This window comes from Cibotium barometz, chromosome 28 (genome assembly GCF_041138505.1).
Source record: "Cibotium barometz isolate CiBa-2024 chromosome 28, ASM4113850v1, whole genome shotgun sequence".
Lineage (NCBI taxonomy): Eukaryota > Viridiplantae > Streptophyta > Polypodiopsida > Cyatheales > Cibotiaceae > Cibotium > Cibotium barometz.
The window spans coordinates 33268577-33288715 of NC_141073.1; the positions used below are offsets into that span (position 1 = coordinate 33268577).

At 40.9% G+C, this 20139-nt stretch overlaps 1 protein-coding gene across 2 annotated transcripts; it reads right to left on the reverse strand.

The window, feature by feature from the left end:
- Positions 1 to 3671: 3671 nt before the first annotated feature.
- Positions 3672 to 7420, reverse strand: LOC147622759 (uncharacterized). Of its 2 annotated transcripts, XM_086822384.1 has the most exons (7): positions 7012 to 7418; positions 6411 to 6565; positions 5406 to 5545; positions 5067 to 5293; positions 4677 to 4874; positions 4008 to 4088; positions 3672 to 3894 (listed from the first exon to the last, which is right to left on the reverse strand). In XM_086822384.1, exons 1-7 carry the CDS (start codon positions 7095 to 7097, stop codon positions 3672 to 3674), a joined length of 1110 nt encoding a protein of 369 aa, XP_086678510.1. In that variant the 5' UTR covers positions 7098 to 7418. The 2 variants fall into 2 exon arrangements, with proteins under 2 accessions (XP_086678510.1, XP_086678511.1); XM_086822385.1 differs by lacking the exon at positions 6411 to 6565 and having other exon boundaries at positions 7012 to 7420.
- Positions 7421 to 20139: the final 12719 nt, after the last annotated feature.

Sequence of the window (20139 nt, forward strand, 5' to 3'; positions counted from 1 at the left end):
AGCAAGAGAAGAGGTGTAAGGCGGCAGAGGAAAAAGGCTCATGACCTTTGAAGCTTGACTATTGCTGCCCATTACACATCAAGAGGGCTCTCACTGGTGCAGCTCGAGGGAAACTCTCATAAACACGTAGTGTCTCCTCCTGCAACACGACAGCAGCTCCAGAGCGAGCATAACAACAAAAATATCTATGACGCAGGGCACAAAAAAAGACATTTCCACAGAAGCATCTGCAGACACGACCCCCCAACACAATCTATGAAACTATGTATTTCCTTGGTAATGAGCTTTTCAATAACATTTTTTTTATTAAAAAAACCCCAAAAAATCAAAAAATGAATGGTGTAAAACGTTTTCCACTAGAGGTTGTTCACACAACCATTACAAACTCATGTTGTAACACATATAGCATCCATGCATCATCAAAAGGAGTTTTGATTGAAAATTTACCACATCAAGAAAAAGTCTTTTTGTAGAAGTGAAAGACCAAGCACGCTTATCAAAAGGGCCACCACCATCAACAAAGTCATTATCATCGACAAAATGCCTTCATAAAAAATTAGTCACCTTTGTACATGCTGCTAATATGAGCATGTAATTTCATGACCAAAATTTGAAAAACAATGTAACCTTTGATGAAACACGACCAAATGAGCACGTAAAAAAATCCTCACTTCCCAAGCCAAAAATTAAAAAAATAAAATTATAACACTCGATCACCTGAGAGTAGCTAAAGATGCACCCAAGAAGAGTGAAAAGAAAACCACCTGCAAGTAACTTGTGAGCTAGAGAGTGTCCAAGCAAAACAAGAACCTCTGAGTCACCCAGCCAAGTTAGAATTAAGGGGAGAAAATGAAATTTGTAAACCTCGCATCCAACCACCTTGAGTAGCCCAAAGATTTGGCACCAAGGAGAGGTGTTGAGATATGTGGTGCCAAAGAGCATAAGAAAGAGGTAGGGAGTGAGTCACATGAACAAGAGAAGAAGCATGCACAATTAAAAAAAAGTATAAACTAAGGGTCTAATATCAAAGGTTGTTTGTATGGTCACTTGTAAAAAGTGAAGTCAATGGTCAAACGGTAACACATGGAAAACATAAGGTTACACATGTAGTGTGAGCATTAATGAACACATGGTTGATACTAGGATGCACAAAAAACATGGATTGAAGTCCTTCCCAAGGCTATAAATATGGGTGTATGAACCTTGATTATTGTAATGAGATTAGAGTTTATGTCTTAATCATTTTGTTATTGATTAACCTTTATCTTGTATTAGTATTTTCTTAATCTTCTATTATGGTCTTGATCACTTTCTTTGAGCCTCCTTAGATCCACATTTTTAACACAAAGGATATGCGTAGACACATGGGATTGATTATGAAGAGACATTTACTCCAATTACAAAGATGACAATTGTGAGAGTTGTGATTACAATGGCTACAACTAAAGGCTGGTTTTTACATCAAATGAATATAAAAAAATGTGTTCTTACATGATGACTTACAAGAATATGTGTATATAGATCAACCAAAGATACATGTCACTCAAAGTATATATGTAAGTTTCGTAAGGCCTTGTATAGATTGAAGCAAGCTCCACGAGCATGACATGACAAGATTATTGAGTATCTTGTCACTATCGATTTTCATGTAAAAGATGCAAATCACTCTTTGTATGTGCACAAGAGTGATAAAGGTATTGTGATCATCACCATATATATAAATGATCTTATTCTTGGAAGTGACAACTTGGAAGAGATTGAGCATGTGAAAAGTCTTTTCAAAAGAAAGTTTGAGATGAAGGATTTAGAAGATCTACGCTATTTTTTGAAAATTGAGATCATTTGCACACTTGAGGATATTTGGATGTCACAGAGACAATATGCATTGGACATATTGTCCAAGTATGGAATGGCTAATTATATGCCAATCTCTATGACATTAGATCAAAATGACAAGCTTAGTGCGGATACAGATTATGAGTTGAAAGATCCCAAAATGTACAAAAAGATTGTAGAGAGCCTGATCTATGTCACGATTAACAAGCTAAATTTCAACTACACTGTATGCTTAAAGAGCCAATTTATACAGGTTGTTCTACACAAACCACATCTTGATAGTGTACGACACATACTTCAATACTTGAGGACCACTATTGATCTTGCATTGTTTTATGCAACAAGTGTACTATTGGAGCTATATGGATATACGGATGTATATTGGACAAGTAACAGCTCAAACAAGAGACCTACGAGTGGATTTATGTTTTCATTGGGGATTGGTGCTGTGACATGGAGCAACAAGAAGCAACCCATAGTTGCCTTGTCAAGCACAGAGACAGAGTACAGAAGAGCTACGATGGTAGCATGTGAGGTAGCTTGGTTACACAAGCTACTTGCTGATTTGGGATTGCATGTGGAGAGAAAGGTTATCATATATTGTGGCAATCTTAGTAGTATACAATTGGCTAAGAACCTAGTATACAATTAGCTAAGAACCTAGTTTTCCAGGCGCAAACGAAACACATTGAAGTACATTACCACTTCATCAGGGAGAGAGTCTTGACAAGCGACATCGACTTGGCCTACGTCAACACACAAGATCGGGTTACTAAGATCGTCACAAAGACCTTGAAAGCTGGAAAGCTTCGCAGATTTCGAGATATATTTGGAGTTCATGAGCTAGAGTTGAGCTTGAGGAGGACTATTGAGATATCAAGCTCAACATGAGCTGACACTCACGAGGCGCCTGCATGACCATTCAACATTTATATCACTGACGAGATTGGTAACTAGCATCGACATATAGACTACATCGACTAGTCCACATCTGCTCACTCCTCTTAACGTGTTCACATTATGAATCGCTTGTGTTTACTCTATTATGTGTGTTATTCACTTATCTTCTTTATAGACCTCTTTTATTGTGTGAAAAAGAAAAAAAAATTTCAACCCCTTACCTTGTGTGTTCTTTTCTAAGGTTTGTGTGAGTGTGTGCTTGCAAGAGCTCAAGCTTTCTTCTCCCTTGCATCTTTTCATTAACCAGCTATGAGTTCAATACTCGTCCTCTCCCTTACACCACTGGGAAACTAAAATCCTATTCACCCTCTCCCTTCCACCACTAAAGGTGAGGTTTAATATAAAATCCTAACAATTTTTTCTTTTCAACTAAACAAAACTTGTTTATTCAAATATGAGTGTGCGCACGTGCAATAATAAGTATAACTATGCCAAACATGGTTAAGTTCTTCCTTGGCTAGACTATGTGGTAACATTAAAAGCCCTTGGGACTAGTGCGGCTCTAGCCAAGGATGGTGGGAGTTCAAATCTCCCCCTCCCCGTGCACAACAGGATAGGGTGGTTGGGAGTAATGTCTCTAGCCAAAAAAAAAAAAAAAACCCTTTTTTTTTTTGGAGGGGGAGGGGAGGGGAGGGGCGCGGGGGGGGGGGGGGGGGCGGTGGGAAGCTCATTTACGCATACATGAAGCATACTAAAATTTAACCTCAAGTAAACAACCTATTTCACAAGACTGAATGGCCATTCTGTACTCCCAGGGCCATTCTGTGTACGCCTTGCCATTGCAAGGACAAGGAATAGGCCTCTAAGTTGGAGACTAATTAAAAATCTGAAGAGAATGTTGGAGGGATTTCTATTAATCGACCCCTTCACATGAGTCAAGCATCCAAGCACCAGCACTGAAAGCGAGAGTTCGAGAGCTCCAGGAGCTCCTCGGGGCTCATGGCCTCAAGCTCTGCCGTCTTCCTGGCTGAGAAAGAGGGCTCTCCCCCTCTGCCCTCTGCCCGAGAGTGGGCTGCCATCTTCATCCTCTTATACAAGCGTATGGCTGCAACAGCATCCTCATAAGGATCATGTGCCTCCCCTTGCTGAATTCTGTATCTGCAGCACAACACAGAATTGTGCGAAGTTAAAGGAGAGTCCCATGGCATCCCACAATGCACTCTCATACAAGCTTCAAAGCTCATGGATTGCTACATGCACAAGAGAGTTACCCCAGGTATGTGCTTGTAAGATACTGCAGCTTGTTGCACACATTGCTTGTTCTCAGGAGAGGGGGATAAAATGCTGTGTCCCTGCTTGAGAAGTTCAACATCATGTTAAGCAGAGCAAGCTTTGTGTGTGCTGCCTTTGCATTGTAAGTAGGCTATCAAAATGATACCGAAGTGCAAGGTTAATGAGTGCTTTTTCCTTTATATGCAGGCTACCAAATTTGTAACAATGTGCAAAGTGGGCAATGTAATCAACACTACTGTCACCCCTGTGACAGTAGCATATGGGCTAGGTATGTCAAGCAAGCAAACATAAAAATTCCTTATAATACAAGCATACAAGGCAGCAAAAAAAACTTTGAGGTCTCTGCAAGATGCAGTTTGACACGTTGGATTCTTGCCACAGCCTTCACTGTGTTGCAAACCACCCGAAGAGCCACATTGCTTCTCTTTTACATGGCTGCCACCTCATAGAAAACCCATCAAGCTCCCAAGGCTGGTGATGGTAAAGCCACAAAAAGCTGCTCAATCATATCATATTTGATGACCGGCAAGGACTTCAGAGATTATGGTTAGGCAAGCACAATGCAGTGTTTTTTGCATAAAGAATTGAGTTTTAATCGCATAAAGTCGGTGTATTGGATAATTAGAACATCACTTGTGATTCGTTACCTCTGTAGGTGTGCCGGATAATCAATTCCCAAGCAGTTCAAATCATGGTGTAGAGAATGACCCACAAGAAGATTTGCATTCTGCTTGCTAGCCCAAGACTTCACGCCATTGTACAAAATCTCCTCCACTGCCTTTCTGGCCAACTTGATTGGCATGGCTTCAACCAGATCCTCAGGATGAACACCTGTAAACTGAAACCTGCAATCATGACAATAGAAATGAGTCAAAGAAGCTTGGCATCTATTGAAGATATTGATGATGTGTGCAAGCCCTTTGCATTTCATGCTTTGCATGCTTTTATGCGCATGTATATCGCAGCCATACCATCATCTAATGAAAAGAATAGCCTTTCAGCCAAACATTTAGCCCATTAGTTCGTGAACAAAATACCTATAGTCTGTTATTGGAATCTCCGGCTTTACATAGGTATTCAGCAGTATGTTTTCATTCTCATCTACAATGCACACCCGGGCACAAAGATCAAAAGAGCCATCTTGACCTCCTCCAACCATCTCACAATCCAAAGCCACTGCAGCTCTTCTGCCAGGATTGTCAGGTGATAAGTCTCTAAGCCCATGTACCCTCTTTTGACTGTTCATGGCACCAGATAACACCAGCTGCAAAGTTGAACTTACTTCTCAGTAGGAATCAGATTGGAAGCTTCGAAACATGAGATCACAGAAGATATATCATCAGAGCTTAAATGGAGATTTCAGGGAGAAGACTTACAGGTCCATGCTGGCATGAAGCTGTAAGCTGGCAGGAAGCCTGATGTTTAGCAAGGACTTCTGCACTTTGAAAGATGTTCAGACACAAAGAGCAACCCCTCTTTGCAAACTCTCGGGCACAGTCCTTTTTGGCTAGAGGCCCTGCAACATAGGTAAATTCTCACATTTGGAATACTCAAAATGTAGAATTGACTAAAATCTACACATATGCTGAGTACACACTAGTCATGTAACCTTGACTTTATACCAAAACTCAACAAGAAAAAGTACTTTCTAAGAAACTCAGTGTACTCCTTGCAGCCAACATCTTCGCAGGGGATTCCCACATCATTGCCATGAAGTAGTCAGCTGTTTTGAAGCAGAATTGGATGTCTCCATCTCTGTTCATTAGCCACAGCTTTGACATCATGAAAATAGTTGCTGACAAGAGCATGTGCTCTCAGATCAATAAATGGCTCTCAACTAGCAGTGATAACTCAATATAGCCTGTTACACACACCAAATGAGTGGCCAGGGCTGGTTCCATGATTTATCTCTCTCTAGGCCCATCCCCATGTATGGCATTACAAGAAGAGACGGAGACCAAGCCCCTTGCAGGACCAAGCATGGCTGATATCAAAGTAGATTTTGGGATCCAAGTGCAATGCCCTCACTCTTTTGCCGCCATCTATCTGCAACCCTCTGTTGCACCCACTTGTTAGGTATGTCACTACCCTTAAATTTCTCTCCAAATGCTGTGTTTTGTCACCATAGGCATTATATCATGGTAGGGATTGCCAATGTCTACAGAATCAACTCCCCACGTGCAGTGATGGACAGGTTTTGGCCTCCCATTCAGTGCATATCCGCATAAGGCTGATTCTATTCTACCAAAACGATGGACACAACTGCATGTACAAAGGTACTCCTAAGATCAGGTACAGCACGCATCCAATAGAGAGATTGACCCCCTTTCATGACATCCAACAGAAAAGCAATGCGAAAAATATGGACAGAATCCACATACCCAAGAGATGCTCCCGCAATGCATCGAGGCACCTGCAGTGCTTCTTACAATGAGCACATCTGGGCTCGTGATGGGAATGGCCAGCTTTGCGCATGTGCTCTAAGAAGGTGGCCTTTTGTTTGAATTGTTTGAAGCAAGCTGCACATTTGTTAAGCCTGGAAAGAGATCGCAGCATCAGCTACTGGGCCACATTCTCATAGCAAAACAGAGCCTAATTTGCTTCATCACTGTACAAATCTAGAAACATCAAAAACTTTCATTTGCTATTCAATCAGAAAACATTTGCTTCTTTTACGTTTAGTTTTCTGTTTTAAAATTCATTTAAGAATTGGGGTGTTGGGGTCGCTGTTAGGGGTAGGGTTAGGTTTAATTTTAGGGTTACGGTTAATATGCTAGCCCTAATCACAGCTTAGATGTGCTTCTTACACCTAATCAAAGCGTGTTCAACTTCAACATGCATAAATTAAGTCACTGAATAAGAGGACCAATCTGCGTCACGACTTTTTCATCTAGCTTCATTTGCCATTAAATTAGGAAAACAACCAATTAGGATTTTTCTCAGTAAAGGGTTAGGGCTTGTGCAGAGAGATTGTGTGCCCACCTGGAAGCATTTCCAGATTCTTCATTTGAGGCAACGGCAGCAAGACCCTTCTGCTGCTGTTCTGCTTCTTCACTGCGGCTATCCATGAGAAGGTAAGAATTCTGCCGTTCCTCAGAATGAGTTGAAGAAGCTGAAGTTCTGCTGCTGTTCTGCTTCTTCACTGCGGCTATCCATGAGAAGGTAAGAATTCCTCAGAATGAATTGAAGAAGCCCAATATTACAACTCATATGTTTCTAGCGTTCGCCCAAACGAGCTCGCGCGGGAAGGGAGTGCGTGTTGTTGTAATTTAGATCTGTTCTTTCCCGCTCTCATATGGCCTCACACTACACAATGGAGAGAATGTAAGCAATTACTTTCATTTGAATGCATCTTCCCGCCACTGCATGAAATTGACTTACCCATGGATGGCTGTCCATGAGCATGGCCGGAGGAGATCTCCCCTTTTTTCAGCACTTCACACACGTGTTTGAGTCTATGACACATGCACATGTATATAGAACACATACACACATATAATATAGACACATGCACATAGAATACACATGTACATAGCATATGCACGCACACACGTGACAGACGCATGCACGCGACATTCATGCATAATGGGTCAGTGTGTGAGTGCACATGCCATTTTTTGAGGTCTTACACATGCATGCGTAGAGTTACCACATTATAGGTGCATTAAATGTTTTATGCTACATTAGAGAAAAACTTGTATCCGTCGTACAAAATAACATACCTAAGATACTTAAAAGCATATTAAACACCAATGGTTTGGGATAGAAATCCCAATAAGATATTAAAGATATATATATATGACCCGCACGTATGGATTTTTTGTGCATTTTAAAAGTAATCCTATGACTTTTTCATTGGTAATGTACACACTAATGCCATATATTTGTGTATGACATATTTACAACTCTTCCTTCTTATTTTTACACCTTCAAGAAAGAAATATACAATTATGAACTCAACACACACACACACACATACCATCTCTCACAAAAACAAGTACGTGTCAACAACATCTTCTAATAAAAATAATAATAAAGAGCATCTTCTTCAAACCAAGCTTATGACGTGATTCTTGCCTTATAAACAAACAAAAGAGCTAAATAGTCAATGTTCTAGCTTATGAGGATTGATCTAATTGACAGCAACATAACGCATTTTGCACTTTTTGAGAGCTCTCCACTATGTCAATACATACTTCGAAGCCAAAAAAAAAAAAGGGGCAATAGTACAAAATATGAAAGAGGTAAATAGTCAATGTTCTAAGTCATAAAAGTATTAATCTAACTACGAGAAGCATAATCTAGTTTGCACTTTCAAGAGCACTCAACTAATGGCAATGCATCACGTCCACAACAATATAAAATGGTGATGTATCCATACAGGTATTGTAGATATCTTTTCTTTCTTTTTTTAAAAAAAAATTTGTGGACCTACACGCAAACACATAAGTATTAATAAAAACACATAACAAAAACATTAAGGAATATACATGGTGATTAACCTTACCACCCCACAAACAAGACTTTGTCAAGGTACAACAGGTATTCTATGAAATGCATAACAAAACCCAAAGTATAGGGGCCCCACCACAAATGGTGTATTTGCTTTATTAGAATGATATAAATCAAAAAATAAAGACTAAAATCTTGACCTGCACTTTTCACCTTGATTGAAGCTTTCCCCTTGGATGTCTTGGACCTTGGAAGCAACAATCCCTTGTGAATTATGAGATGCTTCTATCATTTTCTTGGCTAGGCTTTTATACTCTCTCAAGATGCTAGTTGGCTAGTTTACTGAAGTCAGCCGGTAGCAAATTCTCCACGACTTGATTTAATAAGCAATAAATGTTCATAAAATCCCTCGTGTTCACACCTGTCCAATGTTGTCCAACCTGCACATGCCGTAGCTACGTGTCCAGGTTGTTGGGCAGCCAATTGCAACTAGTGTAGGGCTGCCCCCCACATACAGCCGACTAGCTAGACAGGGCCTTGGGCCCTATCAATTGCCTGGCCAAAGCCCCTAGGGCTCGTCGACAGCCTGCCCAGCCCACATACGGCTAGTGGGCTCAGCATGGGGCCCTCCTGGCCCCTTGCGGTGGTTCTAAACCTCCCCATGCCCACTACATGATCCTTGGGCTTGGTTCTGGGGGGTAGCCTTATGGGTTGGCTCCTTATGCAACCGACACCCGATCGCATACTAGATACACAGTCTATATGGCATCATTCTAGAAGAAGGAGACTCACAGTACGGATTGGCACTACTTCATGTGCAAGACATTGCACACCTGACCTCGGACACATAGAGTGGAACCCTAGCTGACTGGGCTCACATGGGACCATTTTCCACTCCAAGTCATGCAATGTTCAGAAATGTCCACGTGACATCCAAGTGCGGGGTGCACGACGTGACATCCCCTTCTGCTTAACTTGACAAATAGTCCATCAATAAAGCCGGATAGTCGTCAAAGAACTCTTTGTCAATCCATACTGCTTAACTTGACAAATAGTCCATCAATAAAGCCGGATAGTCGCGGATAGTCGTCAAAGAACTCTTTGTCAATCCATACTGCTTCGTGGGTCCCTCGGTCCTGAAACTTCGTGAGGAATTGTCTTTGTCTTCGGCCGGAGCCATGCTTGAAGCGGTGCAAAAGGATCTAGAACCATCACTTCAGCTTCATTAACTATATATGGTTCCACTTTGTCTTTCACTTCTGAAAGGATTGGACCTGCATACGGTTTTAGCCAACTAACATGGAACACATCATGTATAGTCCAGCTTGAAGGTAGGTTCAACTTCATTGAAACCTTGTTAATCTTTCTCTAGATGGGAAAAGGTTCGAAGCTCCTAACTAATAGCTTTGGGCATCGCTTGCCCACCTGTTTCAACCTTTGCTTCATGATTTGAAGATAAACCCAATCTCCTTCCGAGAACTTCATATCCCTTCCATCTTTGTTGGCATGTCGAGTGTAGGCCTCTTACACTTTAGCCAACCTGTCCTTCGCTGACTCCAAGATCTCCTGGAAGACTCCTTCGTTCTGTTCGCTTCAAGTATTGAAGACAAGGTTCTGGTCATTAGCAACTAGAATGGTCTTCCAAACGCTATTTCATATGGAGTCCTATCAATAGCTAAAGAAAAGGAATCGTTCAAAACAGCTTGAACTAAAGGCAAATATGATTTCCACTTACTTGAATAATTGTGGACATAACACTTCAGCACATTAAAGGCCAATTGGTTGTAGATTTTTGTCTGGCCATCAATCTGTGGGTGAAATACACTAGAAAAAATCAATTTAGTACCAAAGTTATCAAATAATGCCCTCCAAAAATGACTAGTAAACTTGGCATCTCGATCTGACCACTATGGTCCTAGGGATTCTGCCAATCGGGTGCCAATGCCGAATGAACAAATGGACAACATCTTCAACGGTCACATTGGCCCCGCATGGGATAAGCATAACAAATTTGCTAAATCTATCAACAATAGTCAAGCACTGAGTATTACGCTTACCCGGACTGGGAGGCAAATTCATGACAAAATCCATCGAGATATCTTGGAAAGGTCCCTCGGGAATTGCTAAAAGCTGTAACAACCCTATCTTCTTCCCATGAGGAGCTTTCACTTTTTGACAAATGTCACACTGTTGCACATGCACATCCCGCCTCATTTTTGGCCAATAATACTGCCTTTCTAACTTCCCTAGAGTCGAATTCATGCCTTGATAACCAATGATGGCATCATGGACATCATGGAGAAAAGTTGCCGTGAACAACTTCATGACACAAAGTTGGCGTTTGTAGAAAAGCCAACCATCACGTATCAAAAAGTGGCATGGTCCTCTGGCATCCAATGCCTGTTCCTACTATGTATTGAATTCCTCAAAATCTGCGTACGTGTGCTTCATGTCATCTAGTCTCGTACCAACGAGGTCGAGTCTAGTGGTTTGAATCAAAGTCACTTGTCCCTTCCTACTTAAAGCATCGACCACCATTGGGTTGGCCTTTCCTGGAAGGTACTCGATCATACCTCCAAATTGCTAGAAGATCTGGCTCCAACGGTGCTGTCAGTCACTCCACTGTGCACTTGGCATTGCTTGAATCCAACGTAATGCTTGTTGGTTAGTGTGAACCTCAAATTCTCGACCATAAAGGAAATGTTTCCAATGTTTCAAGGCCTGAATGACTGCTAGGAGTTCCCGATCTTAGACTAAGTAATTCTTTTTTGCATCAAGCATTAACTTACGAGACATGTAAGCTACTAGATGGTCATTCTGTTATAAGACACCGCCAATTGCGATGTTACTCGCATTGGTGACCACTTGGAACGGCTCATCCCAAGAGGCAAGCGCTAGACAAGGCGCTTTTGACAAAGCCACCTTGAGGTTCTTGAATGCCTCCAACTCCCGTGGAGTCATTCGAATCCATTGCCTTTTCTAGTCTTGACACCCTTTAGCAGATCGATGAGATCCACCGAGAGGTTAGAAATCTTGTCTACGTGGGTGGAGTATGCTTGGCATATGCCCACAAAGGATCTGATATCATAAGCAGTCTGTGGTACTTCCCAATTGACAATCTCAGCCACCTTGGCTGGATCAAGTCAGATGCCCTCGGCACTGATAATATATCCAAGGTAGTGAACCTCGAACAAATAAAATTATGACTTCTTCTCATTGACATAAAGCTTGTTTATTTCTAGCAACTTCAAGACTTTCTCGACGTAAATGTCATGCTACTCAACGGTAGCTGAAAATACTAGTATGTCGTCCAAAAAAATGAACACACACTTTCCTACTAAGTCCCTGAACACACGCATCATCATGTAGTTGAGAACACCTTGGCCCCATTCAGCCTCTCGAGAATGTAATGTATTCGAGGCATCGGGAACTTAGTCTTGATAGTCAACTTACTGAGTGCACGGTAATTGACACACAATCAAGAAGACCCATCCTTCTTCTTGACAAATAGGATCAGAGATGCAAATGGCAACACATTGGGAGGTATGAAGCTAGGTTGCAATAGTTCTTAGAGTTGGCGGTTCAACTCTGATTCCATTTCCTTGAAAAGGCGATGTGAAAACTTGCTCGAGGGATCTGAGCTTGGGAGGAGGTCTATTCTGTGGTTCTCCAGTCTATAGACACGAGGGGAGGGGGGAGTTGGGGAGGGAGATTGTCCCGAAGAAAAATCTTCTGGAACTTGTCATGGAGAACCTAGTACTTCTCTGAAGCCTTGAACACCGTGTGGGTAGACTAGATGTAAAACATTGCACACTGTGCGTCTTTTTCTTGATTTCTCTGTTAGCCTGTAAATGGCTTACGAGAGGAAAGTTTGAGATTTGTGACTCATACTTAATGGTCACACTGGGGCTTTAGACACGTTCCGACTAATCTCAAAAGTGCGCATGTCCCACTTAATATCTGGCTGGAACTTGTGAAACCATTGAATTCCCAAAATTATGTATGCTCCTACAAGAGGGGCAACCATAAAATCATGCACAAACTCTACTCCCTGAATGACTAACTTAGAACCTTGAGCTTCAAACTTTATTCCTAAGGAAATAGCCAAGAAGGCCATGAAAGATTGGGCATGAGCACCAATAAGACATAGATGTATATAGAGTGAATATGATTTAAAAAAAGTACAATGCCTATGAGCCCTATGCCTAATATAGCCCATGGCCCCCCAAAAGTACACATGTAAGTGACCCTAAGCTCAAGTGCCTAGGCCCCATTCCCCATGTGCATGTGCAACAAAATCTATTTCATTACAAAAAATCCCCTTCTACAATGATTTCTTCCTCAAAATCAAAGGGTGGACGTGCTCAAAACAAATACAAAGGCTATATACAATGAACCAAATACATGACCAAATGTCACCATCGCAGAGCACCAATACCAATACATGAATCTCATGATCCCTGGGGTCAAATGGAAAAGATAAAGGACTCTTGTTGATGATGAGGCTAGTCAGGCAACCTCCAGGGTCAAATGGAAAAGATACGAATGTCACCCCGAAGATGAAGTAATACATAAAATCACATCTGCCTAGATAAAAGAGAAACACAAGCCATGTAGACTCCAAAGAAATGGCCCTCAAACCACCTGGTTTGAATAGAAAATGTGAAGAGCCAATGTCGATGATGCCGCTAGTCAACCCTCTTGGGTCAAATGAATAGATATGGTGCACATCACGTATCTCCCAATATTGTTACGGTTCACCCTAACCCTCCTTGAAACACATCCAAAAAGAGATTACCTGGTGAACCATAACTGTCGTGTGAGGATATTTCCAATGGCCGAGCTCGTAACCCTTAAGGTCTCCAAGCTCTACAACTCCTTGAGAAGCAATTCCAGCGTGCCTCCCACGAGCATTATCACATCATCGCGTTGCACTACGGGTACTTGTCCCTCCTCTCACCTCACTTCACTCACACACACTCACTAGCATGCATTAGGGAGAGAGATTAGCAAGAGGATTAGCAAGAGCAAGACTCAAATGCACAATAGGAGAGTATGTTGTATTATGAGAGGTATCCATTTATATACATGACCATAAGTGTTCACACTCACTTAAACTATGGTCGATTGAGCACTTCAGGCTCATAAGAGGCCTAATGCAATTACAATGACTACTCTCATAATATATCCATGAATTACATCACTTACGATTTCATTCTTGCTTGCTACCACACACTCTTGACGCATGAATCGCCATAAATATTCCGTCACACCATTACGGCACCCATCCAAGTTGTAGCTTTGGACACTATTGCTTCATATCTTAAATGTATGACCCTTTGGTGTATCTACCATGACTCCTTGATGTAAGATAATGGTGGTAGCTCTTGTTAATCCTAGAATTGGATTAATATCCCCCCCTTCTTGATGGCGATCGCGTCCTCGTGATCGCGTTGAAGAGTTCTCTTTTGGGTTGATGTGGGAGGTTTGGGGCCCTCCTTGAATTTGGTTGGTGTGGGGGCTACAGGTTTGAGACTCATGGGCATTTTTTACGATGATGAGGCTAGAGTCTCTGATGGAGTAGTTGTCGATGATGTGGCCATCGAGCATGTGGTTGTCTCCTTTGGTGAGGTTTGTCGATGAAGAGACATAGACTCCGGGGCTTTTATTCTGAGTTCCTTGTTAGAAATAGATGGTTGCGCTGTGGAAACTTCATCAGGAATAGCTGTTGATTGCAAGGTATTGGCATCTAACTTCGTTGGTGTGACAGGATGGGGTTGAAGGAGTAGATACTCTAACGGAGTCAGTTGTTAATGCACATGGTAGATGGTTGTGTAGAGGGGCTTTTGTGGAAGAGGCTTGTAACCATTTACATTCAGCATCATAGAAATCCATTAAAGTTGGATCCTCTTCCTTGCAATTTGGTATTGTCAACTTTTTGTCGTTGACCATCATAATGACTCTATCGCTAGCAAAGCACAGTGGTGCTTGGGCAGCAATAGTCCAATTTGGTATTGTCAACTTTTTGTCATTGACCATCATAATGACTCTATCGCTAGCAAAGCACAGTGGTGCTTGGGCAGCAATAGTCCATTTATGCCCCAAGATCACATCTGCTTCCAACACATACTCAACCCCACAAAAAACTTGCAAGTAAGGGGGTTAGTTTCAATATACATTGTATGCTCAAAGTACCCCAAACATGGCATGTTCAAGTCTTGTGTAAAGAGAATTCTTTGAGGATATGTCGTGAGTGTTGGTTGACCTAACAAATCCCATAGCAGGGGGTTATGAGATTGCGTTCTCGTGTTGGATAAAGCTGTGCTTGAGCTGTGGTGATTTTATTTGAAATTTCCAATCCAACTAGAATCCTAGGGATCTTTTCAATAAGATATGTTGGAAGTTCCAGCTCCTCTATGGTCTTGTTCTCCCGTAAAAGCAATTTTACAATGTCTGCAAGAGTGTTCAAGGTGACTGTTTGCATGGATTCATCTACCGAATACAACGATTCACCTATCTAAGTTCCACCAAGGATGACATCATACTCAAGGGAATCTAGGGTAACATAGAATGTAAAATCCATATCTCCACCGATGATTTGAGTAGTGTAGCTAAAGTAACCTAGAACTTCAATGTTTTGTCCATTGGATCCTCTTGCAAGACTATTGCTTGTAGGGATGAGTTTAGGTTGTCACAATGACACCCAAGTATCTATTGTCATGATGTTATGACTAGCTCAATGGCTAATCAATGCGCGTTTGTGCTTAACATCATTGCTAGGGAAATCCAACCATACCATGATAGAATCTTCCAAAGGAACCATGGATGTTTCAGTTTTTGTTTCAACTTCAGATCCTGTTTCTGTTTCATATTCTCATTCACTTTCATTCTCATTTTAGCTCTGAGCATTTTCAAGAGTACCGAATGTGTACACTAGCACACTTGGCCCTCTGTTAATTCTTAATGAGGTCTGTTTGGAAATTTGTGAATCCTCACAGTCTTGTTCTATGAAGTTCTTTATGTCTTGGTATAACTCATGTTGAGCCCTTAAAGGTGCAAGCGCTGATGTGATGCTGGCTTCACCCCATGAGAGAAGAGCCTTCCTCCAAATGAGGTTTTGAGAGATTGCTTTAATTTTTAAAGGGAATTATCGAATTCCTCACGTGCTTTCTCAAGCGTATAATTCGTACAATCTGTCTATAGTAGAGATTATGTCTTCCTCTTGAAAGGGGAAGCAGTACTCCTCTAGGATTTGTATTTTGGTTGCTTTGTTAGGATTGGCATTATGAGGCTCAATCAAAACCGGTGACCCTGCAAGACACTCAACCAAGCTAAGCATGCTCTCCTAAGCTTGCTTTTTGCATTCCACATATGTCATGTGATCATTATTATCAATTTGGCGTGGTTGGGTGGATTCTAGTTTCTTGATTAGTCTATGTGGTGCATTGAGTGAAGAGTCAGAACTTGTTTCATCCTCACTTAGTGACGTACTAGAACTTATTTCATTCTCTGAATTTCTTTGGATTGTCAGTTTTTCATTATGTTTTCCCATGATGTGACAAGATCGAATTTTCTTTTGAGCTTTTGTACCATGTGTCGCACATATGGGTTTTGAGGTTTGTGTGGTGGTCTTTGAGGTGGATGCTTCTGCATCATGTATGGCTTTTGGCTCTTTTGGGTTTATGTCCTCTACAAGCTCCTTTTCCCTGTCTTTTAATTCAACCTTGGTTTCGATAGTTTATAGTCCCTTGTCTTTCTTAGATTTAGAAGGTTTTGTTTTCTATTTTGGGTTTTGCTTTAAATCATGTTCTCCTACCCATGTTGAGGTATTGTCTTTTGCGTTCTTTTTTATTGTTTCTCGTGCCTTGGCTTGTAAGCGTGTAAGCACATTCAAGGGTACTGTGGACAATTGCCCGTTTTGCACACTTAAGATGTTAAGAGCTGTATTTTGTGAGACAAGTTGCATTGAAGAAACTCGTCTTGGAAAATCTTAGAACATGTGATCAATGCCACATCATTCACACATGGGTTGCAAGGTGTCAGTGATTATGGGCATGGAAGTATTCCAAACTGTGCAGTCTGCCACCTTGTGAGGTCCACGACAATAGAAACATTGAAGTGTTTGATTAACTGCTTCCTAAGCAGTTTCTACCCTTTGGATTGTTTCTATTTGATGCATGGGAGATGGAGGTTTTGAGTCAATTGTGGATGAAGTGGGACACTTTTTAGTATCATGGTCAAAGGTTTTACAATATATGCAGTATAAAAAAACAAGTGCCTTGTATGCACAATGGGGATTGGGATGGTCATAGTGATTGCATTCAACACAAGGCATTTCGTTCCTCACTTGTAGAGGCATTAAGGATGTCTAGTTTTGAAGGAGTTCATCCTCTCTTAGAGATGTCGATTGAAAGGTTTTAAGTAAGGCGGCATAGAATCGATCTTTCTTTTGCCATTGCTTCACTTGGTTTAGATGAGGGGAACACCTCGTAGCATGATCATCTTCTAGTATGTTGTCATCTAAATGTATTGCTTATTTACAACATTGATTGAATGTTTTCGAATTGGATACAATGATCAAGTTGTGTAAGATGTTATTCTTAAAGCCCATCATGAAACATCTCTTCAATTGAATATCGTTTAATTTTTCCCATCACTCACATCGTGAGTCCAAGAGTTTTATCCCCGAAGGATAAAATCTCTAATGGATTTATTTGGTTGACGTTCAATTGAATAAACATTAGGAAATTTTGGAGGTCATTTCTAGGGCCCTGTAAGAAATTCACAAACTCGTATTTTCTCTCTTTAGAATTTTTTTAAAAGATACCCTCATTAAATGTGTACTTGACAAGAAACTATCGCAAGTTATTAAAAATGGATCTGACAAGGTATTGAAATATGTGCACTAGCTACAAGTCACCCTCAACTTTTTGGGTTTGCAAAAGGCACTTACGTCATCATATGGCACCTTTTCCAAAAATTTGATGCTACTCTCCTAACAGTCTACACTTACTAGCAATTTGGTGTAGAATTTGGTGCTTTTGATATCACCATTGCGTCCAGAGTGGCGAAAAACTCCCAAAAGGACTTTTGAATCACTTAAAATGGACACTTGGAGAGGCAGAAACGACCAAAAGAAGGGGAGAAGAGGCTCCAGCCATTTGGCGTGCATAGAGGCCTCCATGCCAATTTAAGTGATTCAAAAGTCCTTTGGGGGGTTTTTGGCCACTCTGGATGCAATGGTGATGTCAAAAGCACCAAATTCTACATCAAAATACCATCAAAAGAAATGTATAGACTCAAGTGTCTACAAAGTTTAGCTTCGAAGTGCTTTTTCTTAGCCAATGATGACATAAGTCGTATTTAATAAAGTAACTCTACCTCCTTTGAAAGATACCCGCATTGAATGTGTACTCGATCATTTTTTAAAAAGATACTCTCATTGAATGTGAACGTGACTATTTTTAAAAATTTTTCAATGAATTAAGCTATTTTTCAACGTTACATTTTCTTCTTCCTCATTGGTTGCGCTCTATTTTCTCTCTCCTCTAAAAGGCCCTCCAAATGACCTCTGAAATATCCTAATGGTTCTTTTGCTGCACTCCACCGATCACCTTGTCTTGAAAAACCATGGATAAAGGCTGTTTTCAAGGCTCAGAAGTTGGTATTAATGGCTAGCATCAATGTGGTGAACAGTCAACTAGCTTTTCTCTCTAAGCATAGGTTCAACGCATGTACCTTGGTGAGACAGTTGGGATTTCCAAAGGCTTCACATCTCTGTTCAAATATTTGAATGAATTAAACAGGGTCTATTGTTCCATCGTATTTGCTCATCATTTTGGAAATCTGTACGACCGTATTTCTGTATGAGTCACTGAGGCCTTATGTCAGTTCCACAATGAATTTATAGTAATTTTCAGCAAGTTAATTCACTGTTCGGACCCTCATTGGACTTCCAAAATGCATCCAACAACCCTTCAAATCCTTTGAATGTAGAGGCGGGTTGCCAAGAAGCTTCTTCCTTAGGTAGCCCTCACCATTTGATCAAGTACTTGACTAATGTACGGTTGCGAAGGACTCTTTCTCTTGTATCCAAAATTGCTTCCGGCATATACTCAATCATTCCCCGTAATTGAGTGGTATTTGTTGGTGTGGGCCAATTCTTAACACAATCAACCTTCTTAGGGTTCACCATAATTCCTTCTTTGCTCACTATGTGTCCAAGATACTCAACCTTTTGTGCCATAAATGTACATTTACTCTCCTTTGCATATAAGTTGTTGGTTATTAAAGCATCCAAAACAGCCCTTACATCCATCAAGTGCTCCTTCTCCCCTTTGATATATATCAAGATATCATCAAAGAATACAAGAACTCATTTGTAGAGGAAAGGTCCAAGCACCTTGTTTATTAGAGCTTGAAATTTTGCCGGTGCATTGCACAACCCAAATGGCATAACCAAATAATGGTAGAGACTCCTCTCAGTCCGAAATGCTATTTTATACTTATCACCTTCCTTGATTCTCAATTGGTGATAGCCCGATCTCAAATTAATCTTAGAGAAGAAACATGCACCTTTCAACTCATCAAGCAAGTCATCTATTTGTGGAATAGGAAATCTATTCTTGATTGTAGATTTGTTAAAATCCCTATAATCCACGCACATGCGAAAAGTGACATCCTTCTTCTTAACCAAGAGTACGGGTGATGCAAAAGGTGATTGGGTAGGAGTAACCCATCCCATATCCATAAGCTCTTGCACTTGCTTTACCACTTCATCCTTCTCCACTTTTGACAATCTATAAGGTGGCTTGTTGATGGGTTTGGTATGCAATTCAAGCTTTATCCCATGATCCACCTCCCTTTTTGGCGGCAAGCACTTCGGCATTTGGAAAACATCCTCATACTCTTTCAACAATTCCTTTATACCTTTATGCACAACTTCGTCCTTTTGTTCATTTCCTTCATCTTTTCAACGTTGTAAAATATATATGCATCCCATCTTTTTTAGCTCCCTCTTGAGTTGTGTGGAATTGATCATCTTGATACTAGGCACATGAGTTCCGGTCAATGTAACCTCATGGTTTCTATGCATAAAACTCATATAACCTTGCTATAAATTTATATGAAATAACCCAAGAGTTGTCAACCAATCACATCCCAAAACAATGTCAATGGGACCCATATCCAATACAAGGAAATTAGCCTTGCAAGTATAATCATTTGTGAGAATAAACCTCACATTCTTGCATACCATTGTGGAATCCATCTTTGCCCCATTTGCCACTTGAACCTCATGCCACAAAGATAAAGCTACGGGTTGTAATTTGAGACTGCACATGGATTGTGTTGATAAAGCTATGTGTGCTTCCACTATCAATCAAAACATGTGTCACCCTTCCATTAATGCATGCCTTCAACCTTAATTTATTAGCTCCTTTGCAAACAGCATTACTTAAGATATTGCATAGTGTGGCCATATTGTCTTTGTCATGGATAAGCACACATAGGCATTGATAACACATCATCATAGTCAACATCTCCCTTCTTTAATCCACCTAGATCAAAGGGAAATTCACCATCCTTCTCTACATCCTCAACTTTGTTGTTGGCATCTTCATAGTACTACTCCTCATACTCATCCACATCCTCCTTAAG

Bases quoted from the DNA above. Each gene is read 5' to 3' on its own strand.
- LOC147622759 (XM_086822384.1), bottom strand. From the start codon at position 7,097: ATGGATAGCCGCAGTGAAGAAGCAGAACAGCAGCAGAAGGGTCTTGCT. The intron at 4,875-5,066 runs GTATTTTGTTCA...TCATGATTGCAG, and splicing joins ATTCCAATAACAGACTATAG to GTTTCAGTTTACAGGTGTTC. The intron at 3,895-4,007 runs GTAACTCTCTTG...GTTGTGCTGCAG, and splicing joins CTTACAAGCACATACCTGGG to ATACAGAATTCAGCAAGGGG.